Source organism: Amblyomma mixtum, chromosome 2 (assembly GCF_055824585.1).
Source record: "Amblyomma mixtum isolate Tamu chromosome 2, ASM5582458v1, whole genome shotgun sequence".
In the NCBI taxonomy this organism is placed as follows: Eukaryota; Metazoa; Arthropoda; class Arachnida; order Ixodida; family Ixodidae; genus Amblyomma; species Amblyomma mixtum.
In genome coordinates this window covers 261,724,093-261,736,892 of record NC_143013.1, presented here as the reverse complement: position 1 = coordinate 261,736,892, position 12,800 = coordinate 261,724,093, and the positions used below count along the sequence as shown (strand labels likewise).

Sequence of the window (12,800 nt, the reverse complement as noted above, 5' to 3'; positions counted from 1 at the left end):
CATTACTTATCCCAATGAACACGCTCCGATGATCAGTGAAGTAACGCCGTCGACGCTAGGTTTCATTCCAGCGCGCAAGTTCCGTAGACGGGCCATCGTCCTTCATGACGGTTCGTCTACTGACGAACCAACTACCTCTCCCCCGCCGGGCGGCTAGATGACGTCATACCAGATGGCTCTTGCAGCATCTCCGATGCACAGCTGCAGCCACGGGCATACGGACGAGGTGCGACCACAGTCGACGAGGCGAAGTGGCTGTGAAGCTACCGCTTCAAACGCTCCCAGACTTCTGGTTGTCCACTCTGACAAGGGACTGGACGCACTTGCTGAAGCTAAACTTTCACTTCACTTGCATAATGGGCAACTACAAGAATAGAACCAGGATACCACGCTCTTGAGGCCAAATTCCCACGCCTACTGGGAACTACGTAACGCCCCGACAGTGCAAGGTGGCGGAGTTCTTGGTTTTCAAATGGGACACCGGCTCTTGCCAATCGAGCGAAAGTGCCCAGTGGAGCAGCCTGATTGCATTGCTGCTATGTATTGCTACAAAGCCAACCGCATTCGTAAAGCTGTTTATACATTACGATGTTAGGGTGCGAGAAGCAAATAAAGAAACACGCAGAAAAAAAAAGATGTCCTGGTGAACTCTATTGTCATTAACAAAGAAGTTAGAGCGACGACAGCCAAGTTGACACAGGAGAGGCGAAGGCCCTTTGCGCTGTCTGATCTTAAGGCCTGGAAATTACAACAAGCGCGTCCCTATTCGTGTGTACCGAGTAAAGAAATATGCATTCACTCAGATTCGCACATTTAATTCGTACAATAAAATCAAAAGCAATGCAGAAAATCAGACGTAGATTAATCAATATGGGCCTATCGGGCGCTGGGATAGGTTGAACTGTGCAGCCGTGTGGGGAGATGTCATGTGTCCGGGTAAAGTCAAGAAAATGGCCAAGGACCAGGAGAAGGTTGCCGTGCGCAGAACCGCCTTGAACCGTGGGTTCATGGGTCATGCTACGTCGGCAATGACACATGGATGACACCGCCCCTCCGATCCTGCAATAGGGAAACGTTACATTAATACGTGAATTCGCAAGAGAACGCATCAGACTTAAGCACTGAAGACATCATAGTACTCTATGTTTATCTGTAAATAATACGCAGGGCGACTATGGGGCAATATACAGTGAACTAATTATTTTCTAGAGCGTGGATTTTCGAACGCTCGCCGATAACCAGACAGACGGAAATTTTTAGGAAGCCTCTAACCTGCTTTGCCCGAATTTAGTGCTATGACGAGTGGCGACGACATTAATTGGAAGCCCGATCACCATGGCTTTGTCTTGCCCCGACATGCCCTCATGTATACAATGTTTGACTGATTAAGGCGACTTCACGGAGAAGCGCGGAGTGCGGCTTTCAGATAGGAGCACGAGGAAGTTAAAATTCCCGCGATTACCACATTTCATTGCTATTCTTCAAGACACTGAGCCATAAAGCAAGATAGAAAGCCGAATTCCTACACAGTGGCGCTTGCAAAACGGTAGCTCAATAAACGCTGTGGTTCATTCTAAAAGCGAATTAGTCTCAACCACCTCATATAATAAATGGTTGTGTGTTTCTGTGTTCAACCACGTGTGAACAGGTGAAATTCCCCAGTTTGACATAAGCGAGCGCAATACATGCACGCGATTAATTTTACATTAATCTGTTACAATCAACGAAGGTACACTCATGATGCTTGTTTGCGTTCCAGTTGATTCTCGGACTTGCTTGCCATCACTGTGCACTGAAAAATTCCCACTTATATAGTCCCTGGCATTTCTTTTTGGAGCGTAAAGAGAACACTATGCTCTGGTCAGGTCACCTTAATCAAACGAAGGTTATAAAAGGGTCCTTTCCTTTCTTGTTCCATTTCCTTCTTGTTCTGCACTTGAAGATACCCTTTCGCGCACCATACTAGCCATACCATTTGAATGTCCAGGTAAGGGAGTAGATACTCTTTCTTGACTACAGCTTGCTTGTTTCATGAAGGAGAAAAATGTATATCAAGCTGTTTGCCTGCAATCAGCTTATGCATTCTTATTCTTTTCAAACAGATGTGAACATGCTCACATAAGGTATCAACTGCCTTGTGAATAAGCGTTCGCTCGCCTGAGTCGCTGTTCATTGGCAGTTGGAACATAGAAGTGGTCAACGATAATGCGAACTCTCTGAACGATACACACGGTCATACGGAAACGCGAATTGATACCGATCGTCGAAATATCTTTCGTGTTTCGGTTACTAGGCGATGAAATGTTTCCACAAGACGGTTCACGCCTAGTAAACGCAATTGATTGCTTATCGATACGACAGCTAGGACGGTAGCAGTGCAGTGCTACTGATGTGACCCTTTATCAGGAAAGGACAGCTCCATCGCATCAATTACATCCCATAACTCTGGAACCTAAGTAACAGATATAAGATTAACGAGTAAATCGCCAGCGATAAGTATGAATGTTGCAAGGCGTCCTTATAGCAGTATAAATTTAGTTGCCTTAGTAGCCGCACTTTCTGGAAGAAGGGAAAATTTTCAGTGACTTCACCACTTCACAAAACTCTGATCAGAGTCCAATCGCATGTTTTGGAATACCGTACTGTTCATTAGTTCGAAAATGGAGATATGGTGTCTTCGATGGGGGCCCTTATCATATCAGGCCACCAACATATCTGGCGCTGTGTTGTGCAGGAGAATAGAGAATTAGTTTGCAAGTTTGGCACTTTATCTTGCTTGGTGGTTCCCCGCGTTCACACAGCCAGCATTACTTCCGGCTACATGAGGTACCTAGGCTTCTAGCTGCAGCAGTGTTATCTGAGTGAAAAAATCCAGCGCCCAGGGGATAATTCGCCAGTGTTCTTGTCAGCGTGTCCCAATATCTGGCACTCTACGTATCCCTCACATTCCTCCATACGTTGTTCAATTCTAGGCGTTGTTGCCGAGAAATTTTTTTTTTTACAGTTTATAGGCTGCCCATAAACTTTTGTCTAAGGCCTATAGGCTGCCTATAAGGAAATACTTCAGAATAGTTTAAGGGAAAATGAAATCCTGTAGAGAGTCTATGGAGAATGAATAGGTTTATGGCCATAGTCGAGTTCTGTCCATAGACAGTGAGTAAACTATGAATAGACAAAAAAAGTATGCATAGAAAGGCCGTAACTCTATAGACTGTCTATAGAACATTTTTATGCAGGGAGCCACGGAAAGAACCACCGCGCTGGCTCAGTGGTTAAGGAAATGGTCTACCGCCGGAATATCCGAGTTCGAACCCGACCACTGCGGCCGCGTTTCGATGGAGGCGGAATGCAAATGGCGCCCGTGAGCTGTGCGATGTCAGCGCACGTTAAAGATCCCCAGGTGGTCGCAATTATTCTTCCACTACGGCACCCCTTCCTCTCTTTTTTTCAGTCGCGCCTTCGTCTTTTTCCTTTACGGTGGGGTTCAGGTGTCAACCGAGATATGTGAGACTGATACTGCGCCATTTCCTTTCCTCAAGTACCAATTGACCAATTTTACGGAAGGCACTGAGATATTGAGTTAGGTGGCAACCAACCGCACAGTGCACCATGGAGCACTCCGTGTACGGTGCAATACGCAGCTCTCCGCCTCCGCCTTGTGCGGAAAAGCCTATTCCGGCCCTTTTTTTCGCGTACACAAGCTATGGTAAGAGGCTATTTTTCGAGCATTTCACAACAAAGTATCCAAGCAACAGGATATTCGAAAGCTTGTATGTTCTGGCAGCCATAGGTGACCCATCCTGTATGTCACTCAGATTGCGCACTAAGCCTGTCATACTATAGATGTTGCCGAGCCACGGATTGAACTACGATTTTCATTTAGGTGGCACACAGTTGCACAGTGCACCTAGTGTCTCCCTTCATAGCCAGCAGTACCTCGAAGCTAAAGGAGTAGCATTGTCGCTAGATCCTCCACAACACCGATCGAATGCAGGAGTTGGGAAAGCTTTCGCGAAAAATTCGCGATGAATGAGCGGAACACAAGCAGCTCTTGCAACTAAGGATCCTACTGATTATAGGTTATCAGCTTTTCTTTACCTGCGGGTTCAACGCACCCTCGGAGAGCATCTGTTTTCAAAGTAAAGGCGCTGCCGTGTTTGCAGCGCCGCCGAGAGCGGCTTCCTTGGATGCGCGCTGCCGCGAAGACCACTGCATCCTTCGAAGACGAATCAGCTCACGGAGCTCGGGGCACCGGAGGCCAAGACGCGGTGCTGGACGTACAAAGCGCCTGCCGCCCGAGCAGGCCTCCAGGTCCGAGCCCGCGAAGCTTGTCGCGGCGCTGTTGTAGGCGGTATTGGCTCCAGCTTTCCTTGGATCCGGCAGCTAGAGCAATGAAGTCAAAAGGGACCGCTCGTTAGGCGTACAACGGCAACAAACGTCGATTTCGGCCCACAGAATGACAGAAAAAAAGTTTGAAAGATTTAGGCTTATGTGAAAGGCTTCCCGATGTTCCACTGAATTACGCTTCAGGTCGATTCAGGATCATATAAACAAGATGCGCTGCTTCTGTTCAAAGCTTATAATTTGTGGCTGAGATAGACACTCAGATAAGTTCCAGCGCAGTATAAGAAAAGAAAGAAATCGTGTCAAACTCTGTTGTTACTTCAAAGTGTACAGGGTAAATAACTTGTGTTAATTTGTGTTTGCGTACGAATTGCGCTCTTAAGACTACCTCACAGTGCGGTGTGAAGGGCTTCAGATCAATTTCTACCGGGAGGCAAGGGAACGCTGAAGCAATAAACCTCCATCGCCACCGGGGTGGCCCAGTCGTTATGATGTTCGACTCTTGACCCAAAAGACATGGGTTCGGATCCTGTCAGCATCAGCTGCATTTGGATGAAGGCGATATGCTAGAGGCCCACCTACTGTGCGATTTCAGTGCACGATAAGTATCCCCAGGAGGGGCGAAATTATCCGCAGCCCTCCACTACGACGTCCCTCTTAGCCTGAGCTGCTTTGGTCCGTTGAGCCTCAAAAAACAAAATATTTCTCCGCCGCCTTAGCGAGGCAACGATTTTAATAAGGCCGTTACTACGCTGTACAAGGCATAGTTTAACATTCGGCTGCTGATCTGGCACTTTGATGACCACCCACTTCTCTGCCGATTTGACCTTTGAGGCCAAGGTCACTTGGGCAACGCACTATTTCGATATATTGACAGCGATGCAGTTTACATTAGAGAAGGTCCATCCTATGAGTTGCCACAGAATGCGACGGATCACTCGCTCTCTGAAGCCGAAAAAAATGGCTGGGGGTTTAGCTAGTCTGCGATGGCACGGCTTTTTGCAGGTGGACACCACAAACCTCAAAGCGAGGTTGAGGTATCCACTGACCTTGCGAGGCAGTTATGCGCTTTTCCTTTCCTCAGAATCAACAGTCTAAACCTTCCGTTGGTTCTATGAAAAGAAAATGTGCATAACTGCTACATATTGTAGGTGGACGCCACCGTCTGCTCACAGCGCTGTTGAGGTATCCTCTGGCCCAGTAAGGCAGTTTATAGTTGCTACTCAGAGGCGCTTCATACACACCGCTGAAATCCACGAAGGGCGGCTAGAAGAGAGGGCTTTCGCACTTAAATTTAATGTGACTGCGATAGCGATGTTACTGAAAACCGGCTGCTAAGGTCGCACTAGAAGGCGTGCCCAACCACACGGATATACTTAACACATCTGCGAAAGCACCGAATCCTAGGCTCCGTCGGGAAATGTCGCGAGCGCATAGCTTTCATATTTGCAGAATGTCAGGGCCGCCGCTGTGGCTCAGTGGATAATGGCACTTGGCTGATGACATGAAAATGGGTTCGATCCGTGCCACGGCGGTCGAATTTCAATGGAGGCGAATTTACAGTGGTGCGTGTACTGTGCGATGTCAGTACACGTTAAAGATCCCCAGGTGGTCGAAATTTCCGGAGCGGTTCACTGCCGCGTAAAACATAGCCTAAGTCGCTTTGGTACGTTAAACCCCCATAAATCGTAAACCTAAACCAAAGCTTGTTTTTTCTGGTGGACACCAAGGCCACATACATGAAAATGCTATTGAGGTGGCCAATAACCGAATGAGCCAGTTGTGCGCCTTTCCTTTCGTCAAAATCAAGGGCCTCTATAACGTTGGCAACGCCAACACCAATGACCCCAATGAACGCCTTGCGGCCCACTTGTTTTGTTTGTTTTGATTTCGATAACCACGACTGATTCATTGGTTATCAGGAAATGATGATTGCTGTAACTCTCCCGCTTCGCAGTGGACACGTCAATGGCGCCGTGAGGGAAGCAACGAAGCTTGGACTGAAAGAAGAAAACGAGAGATTGGCTTCATAGTGGAGGGCTCGGGAATAACATGCTACCTGGGGACGTTAAATGTGTACTGACGTCGCACAGTACTCGGGCGCCTTTCGTGTCTTGCCTTCATCGAAACGGGTCGCCGCGGTCGGTACTGAACCCGGGTGCTCCGGCTCAGCAGCCGAACGCGCTAACCAGTGAGCCACCGCGGCGGACGCCACGAATGGTGCAGTTTTCGTTATGTCAAGTGCAGGCAAGGTACAGCCTTTGTATCCGTCACCTGCGAATATTCAGTGGCAAGAAACTGTGCTGTGTGAGCCTTCCTACTAAAGGAAGATATTGCACTCAACCCATACCCGAGAAAACAATGAGCCTTTCATATGGCGTAGTATAGAGCTGGGCTAGGTGCTGGATCTGCATATTTGAAACTCAGGGTACTGCGCCAACAGACGCGGACTGCAAGAGAGGATAGTGGACGTGAGTATGAAGATTTTGGGTTGTATCTAAAGGTACTGCGGTGTTCGAGGATTACATGTTTAATGACGGCTTTGGGCATACCAATGAAATTCGTGGCTCACGTCAGAAATGTTATTTGTGTTTATTAGGACGCCCGAAATCAGGAGTTATCCTCCTGGTTGTAATTACAGATTTGGATGAGTGCGCGGAAAATAGTATTTCGACTTTTCTAACCAGCTATTTCGATTTTCCTCGAGGGGAAGCGAATTCCGACTTTGCAGAGCTCTAATCGAAGCTCAGTGTTCAGGAGGGAACGCAGTCTGTCACACACCTTGAACGCTAGACATCAAGGACAAAGGACATTTGTTTGTCATGGGTGAATACAGAACATTTAAGAAGAGCGCGCTAGTGTGTCCTCGGTAGGGTGCGGTACGGTGTGGTATACCTGTAGTGTGGTACAATACGATACGGTATGGTCTGTGGGGCCGTACAACACAAATCTACGCATGGGCTATGAGGGACGCCTTTTGGAGGGTTCTGGGTTAAATCACGTCATCTAACGTTATTTAACGTGCGTTAACATCGCACGGCGCGCGGCGTCTTTCATTCAGCCGCCATCGAAATGCGGCGGCCGCGGACAGGATTCGGTGCCTCAGGGGTTAGCACACTCGGCTACGGTGCCGGGGTACCCGGGTTCGAACCCGGCAATGGCGGCCGCGTTTCGATGGAGGTGAAAAAAATTCAGGGGGCACTTTGACTCTGTAAAGTGCGTAGAGGCGAAAGCGTTTATCGCACCACTTTGACTGCTTCTGTGGCACTGGTGACGTCACCAGTCGATGACGTCACACCTAATTAGCGACTAGTTACTAAGTAATGACTAAGCATTATTAAACGAGTAATTATTATTAATGAATAATTACTAATTAATGACGCTTAAGTTTTGCCTTTAGGAGCGGAACGCGACAGCGAGTTGCAGCGCTGCCAGGGTGTCCACGGAATGCCATCGCCAGTTCGTCGCGATGCCTTGCCCGTAGAAGACCCTTTCGAACGGTGCCATACTGAATAAAATGAAAACTGTATTTGAGGAAAGGAAATGCTGCCTCAATATCGGTGAACACCCATTATCTGTTCGATTGACAGCTTGCGTTGGATGTAACACCCGACAGACGGGAGGTTGAGGTATTGAGGGCTTTCGCCTTTAAAGGCGCTCGTTTGCTGTGCGATGTCAGTGCAGGTTCAAGGTCCCCAAGAGGTCGAAATTATTCCTCAGACCCCAACTAGCGCAGCTCTTCCTTTCTTCTGGGACTCCTTCCTTTATCCCTTGCCTGACGGCACGGTGCGGGGGTCCACCGAGATATGACACCCGAACCGCACCGTACAGGAAGGGAGGAACGCCACCACCCGTTCGGCGTGAAGCTACCGGCGCTTGTATGCCGGTCCTGTAGGAGGGCTTAAGAGTGTCTCGACGAGTGGCGACGACATCAACTGTAAGCCGGATTCGCAATGGCTTTGTATTGCCCCGACATGCCTTCATGTACAGTGTTTGACTGATTAAGGCGACTTCACGGACAAACGCGGAGTACAGCTTTCAGATAGGAGCAGGAGGGAGTTAAGAGCAACCATTCCCCCGATTACCACATTTTTTTTTTGCTGTTATTCAATACACTGAGCTAGAAAGAAAGATAAAAACCGCGTTCCCACACAGTGGCGCTGAAAAAACGGGAGGTCAATAAACGCTGTGGTTCATTCTAGTATGAACCACCGCCCGAGCGCTCTTGACAAATGTGATCGACCGTGTACTGCTGCAGCAGGTTGATTCATATTTCTTGATAAGAAACGCTACTGTCAAAACTCTACAATGAGGACCGCGTTCGTCTTCAATTGCTACGCTTGGCCCAACGGGAATGGCCTGGCGTGGTGTTAAGCTGAGATATGCCGGCAGTATCTGCGCGGAATTACAGGAACGGACAGTCAGATACTCTCGTAGCGGGTATGGGTTGATTGCCTAGTGCGTTCGTAGTGCGTTCCATGAGGCGTGTCGTTCAAGTGCACGACAAGCGTTAGCAGCGGTGGCCACATTTCAAATTCACAATTTGGCCAACTGTATTCATGATCTCCTCCATACCTGATCGTGGTGTACCGGTTGTGGCAACTGCTGCTCTCGGGCTGAAGACGCTGCTGCGATGCCCGCCGAGATGTCCCAGACGCCTTCCTGCCAGAAACGCTTCGGGGGCTGCGTCATCTCGCTCGGCGGCGTCCTCTCATGCAGATTCAGGCGCTGGAAGCCCGGCCGCTGCTCTGGGCGAGAGATTGTCCCGCACCCAGTGGCCTCAATGCCCGAGCCGCACGGACTCGACGGGGCGTTGCAGCTGCACAAGGGTCTTGCCCAGTCATCAGCCATGGTGGTATGCTTGAACTCAGTAGAGTCCCTGTGCAGGCAAAAGTCTCTCTATGCCTTGGGTACAAACCCCACTGTGAGCAGGGTAGGAGTGCCTCGGGAACGAAAGCAGCAGCTGTCCTCTTGCGTCGCTGCCGCGTCACTGCTGACGATGCATCACGTGCCGGGTTCGGGACGCGGTGCGTGTCACGTGCGCTTCGTGGTCAGCTTTTTTTTGCTTTTTCTTTTCCCGGGATATGCGGGCCGCTGGTTGGTTGGTTGGTTGGCCTCAAGTAGAATGGCACACACCCACTACGGGGGAGTGGCCAAGACACAGGCGGTGAACTGTTTGAATGATTAAGAATTTTAGAGGTAAAGGAGTATTAATAGGGTATAGGCTGACAGATTGGACGACGCAACGAAAGGGGACCTGTTAGCAGGGAGATCGAAGATGGGAGGACGGCATTATGTGCAAATTTGAATGCAACATATGGAATGGTTCAATTTTGTATTGACTGAAAGAGAGACAGAAAGAATAATAATAATAATAATAATAAATTAAAAGTTTGAGAATCAGAAAAATGAAAACAAATAGAAAAAGAAAAAAATAATAATAATATTAGCATGGGAGTCGCTGTGTTTCTAAAAGAAATTTTTGAACTGCACAGCGCCCACTCCTAGCGCTAGATCGAGCCAGTGAAGAGGCACGTGTACTTTTCTTTTCGTCTTCTTGAGTCGCAGCAACAGATTGGGCGACGTGCGCTACCTCTTTCTTCCTTACTTCTTTAACTCTTTCCTTGATCTCCCTTACGGCGCGTTACGGGTGTCCACCGAGATATGTGAGACAGTTACAGCGCCATTTGCTTTCCTCAAAAACAAATTTTCTTTTTCATGTGCCGGGTTGGTTACTGCTCCATTTGCTTTCCTCAAAAATTGGCGGGGGCTTAGCTTTGGTTAAGCCTGGTAGGTTTCGAAAGCAAAAGCGCAGCGCCTCCAACTGAAGGAACGCAGTGCGCCGCGTCTACAGGTCAGGCGTGGCTACCGACCGCCGCTGCGCGACTACTCAAAGCGTCTGTGGTAATTTTTTTTTGTATTTTGTTTTTGATGTTGTTACGACTGAGAGAAAGAAAACATAATTGCAGCTAGTATGACGTCAAAGCGGCAGTAGCGCCACAGGTGCGCAGTGCGGCAAACACACCCCGTAACTGCAGCCGTGCTCTCTGAAGGAGCGAGTTGGTCGCCCATAATCTACAGCTGGTATGATGTCACAGCGGTAGTAGCGTGTTCTTGTCAAGCTCCCTCAGGAGCCTAAGCCAGGCCTCCCGGGAGGGCGCTGGTTGAAGGTCCCTCCCGGGAGGCCTGGCTTAAGCAGGGAGGCCTGGCAGTAGGGTAGAGAGTATGTAACGCGGGTGATCATGAAGGCTTGCTCTATGCGGCAGAGATTTTGCTCCTTCATCTCTCTATGTTTATTAGTTCTGAGCACTCCTAGTACTTGTTTACTTGTGGCCCGAATTGCCTCTAGGGCATCTTGACCTCCATCTTTGTGGAAGGTGAGGCCAAGGATCTTGAGGCTATCCACTTCGGCGATATTGTTTCCTGCCAATTTGATGTTCAATAGTTTCCTCGCATTAATGTTTTTGCAGTGATCGCTCTTGTCGATGGCGAGCGCAACGGTTAGGTGACGTCATACCAGATGGCGCGGCGAAGCGCTGAAACGCATGTGCAGCGGTTACTAGGCAACGGCTCTTGCGCCCGCTCCGGTGAAAAGCTGCACCCACGGGCATACGGACGAGGTGCGACCACACTGGACGAGGCGAAGTGGCTGGCGTAGTGAAGCTTTCGCTTCAAAAGCTCTCAACTTCTGGTTGTCCACTTTGAGGAATCAGACGCAGTTCCTGAAGCGTAACTTTCGCTTCACTTGCACAATGGGCAACCACAGGAATAGAACCAGGATGCGTATTCGCCAACTGCAGCCTGTACAGCCACAAGGCTTGAAACCACGGCGAATTGATCACGGTGGCTGAAGATTGTCACAAGGGCTTACCTAAAAGGGATAATTATTCCCTAAAAAATTACGAGGAACTTTAGCGGCTAAAGTGCTGAAAGGCGAAAGCCTGAGTGCTGCATTCTGCTACGTGATTGTTCACTGCACATTTTGTTGGTGCATTAATTAACTGCCAATAATGACGCTTAAGCTTCGCCTTTACAAGTGGAACGCGACAGCGTGTTGTAGCGCTGCCACGGAGTCCAAGGAACGCCACCACCCGTTCGGCGCGATGCGTTGCCCTTTGAACGCAACGCTTTTTGAGGAAAGGAAATGGGGCTGTAATTCTCTGTCATCTCGGTGGACACCTGAGCCGCACCGTACAGGAAGGGTGGAAGTGTGAGTGAAAGAAGAAAGAGGGGCCGTAATGAAGAAAATGAAAATTGTATTTGAGGAAAGGAAATTACGCATTAACTGTCTCACATATCTGAGTAGACACTAGTCGAAAATTGTATTTGAGGAAAGGAAGTTGCGCAGTAACTGTCTCACATATTTCGGTGGACACCCGTCAAAATTCGCGCGCGGTGACGTCACGACAATTTGGACCAATCTGAAACGCGGACAATTACGCCTTGCTCGTCGGTAAATTGGTTTCTGAGGAAAGGAAATGTATCTGTCTCTCATATCTCAGTGGACACCTAAACCTCACCGTAACGGGAAGGGAGGAAGATGGGAGTGAACGAAGACACCGTATTCACTAGACGCACCTTTGTTCATTCCAAACCATCGTGCTGGCATGGCGGAGTGGAAGCGTGCTCGACTCGCACTCCGGAGACCGGGGTTCGATTCCCAAGCTCGGCAAATTTCTTGGTTTTATTTATTTATCTGGTCGGACTAGAAAGGTTAATTACACTAATTAGTTAAGTAAGCAATTAACTAAACTCAAACTTACTTGGAGCATCACAATTGGTTGCATGGTTAGTAGCCAAAGTACAATTGGCCCCGATTGAAATTCGCGCACTGTGACGTGACGACCGTTTCGACCAACTGAAAAGCGTGACATTCTCTGTCGACAACTCCTGCTTACAACGATGAGGCATTAAAGGCTTCCGCCTTAATAATGCTGAAAAGTCTATACCAACCTATTGTTACTAATCATGTAATGTTTAGTTTAAATTCAAAACTGATATTCCAGCGATGTGAATAATCTGTCTAAAAGTATGCAGAAAATGTTTTGAAAATCTTAAACGGCGTTATATGCCACTAAGCATCAGGATTTGCGACCTAAAAGTAAAAAAAAAATTAAGAAATGAAATAAAAACAATAAAATTACAGTACAGAGAGCGGAGTCGAACGGCCGACCTTCCATACGCAACACGTGCCTCTAATCCACTGCGCCATAGCGGCGATGTGAAGCCGTCGTTCTGAATGAATATTTATAACCAGCCTTAATGGTGGCTGCTACCTGCCGGTGGGCGGCGCTGTCATCGCTGGCTGTACCGGCTGCATTTGGCGAACACGCACCAGGATACCAAGTTCTTGAGGCCAAATTCCCAGGCCTACTGGGAGCTACGTAACGAACCGACAGTGCAAGGTGACGGAGTTCTTGGTTTTAAAATGGGACACTGGCGCTTACCATTCGAGC

General features: G+C 48.6%; 1 protein-coding gene across 2 annotated transcripts; it reads right to left on the bottom strand.

Moving 5' to 3' along the window:
• Positions 1 to 799: 799 nt before the first annotated feature.
• On the bottom strand, positions 800 to 9,410 carry LOC149363778 (uncharacterized). 2 transcript variants are annotated; one of them, XM_089573722.1, is made up of 3 exons: positions 8,920 to 9,400; positions 4,099 to 4,383; positions 800 to 1,059 (listed from the first exon to the last, which is right to left on the bottom strand). In XM_089573722.1, the coding sequence occupies exons 1-2, from the start codon at positions 9,193 to 9,195 to the stop codon at positions 4,135 to 4,137; spliced, it is 525 nt and encodes a 174-aa protein (XP_089429848.1). In that variant the 5' UTR covers positions 9,196 to 9,400; the 3' UTR covers positions 800 to 1,059; positions 4,099 to 4,134. The 2 variants fall into 2 exon arrangements, with proteins under 2 accessions (XP_089429848.1, XP_089429849.1); XM_089573723.1 differs by lacking the exon at positions 4,099 to 4,383 and having other exon boundaries at positions 8,920 to 9,410.
• Between the last annotated feature and the right edge of the window lie 3,390 nt (positions 9,411 to 12,800).

What these genes read in the sequence shown, in the direction of transcription:
- LOC149363778 (XM_089573722.1), bottom strand. Translation starts at nt 9,195, where the DNA reads ATGGCTGATGACTGGGCAAGACCCTTGTGCAGCTGCAACGCCCCGTCG. An exon ending in AACCGGTACACCACGATCAG is followed by an intron (nt 4,384 to 8,919) that starts GTATGGAGGAGA and finishes TCATTGCTCTAG; the next exon opens with CTGCCGGATCCAAGGAAAGC.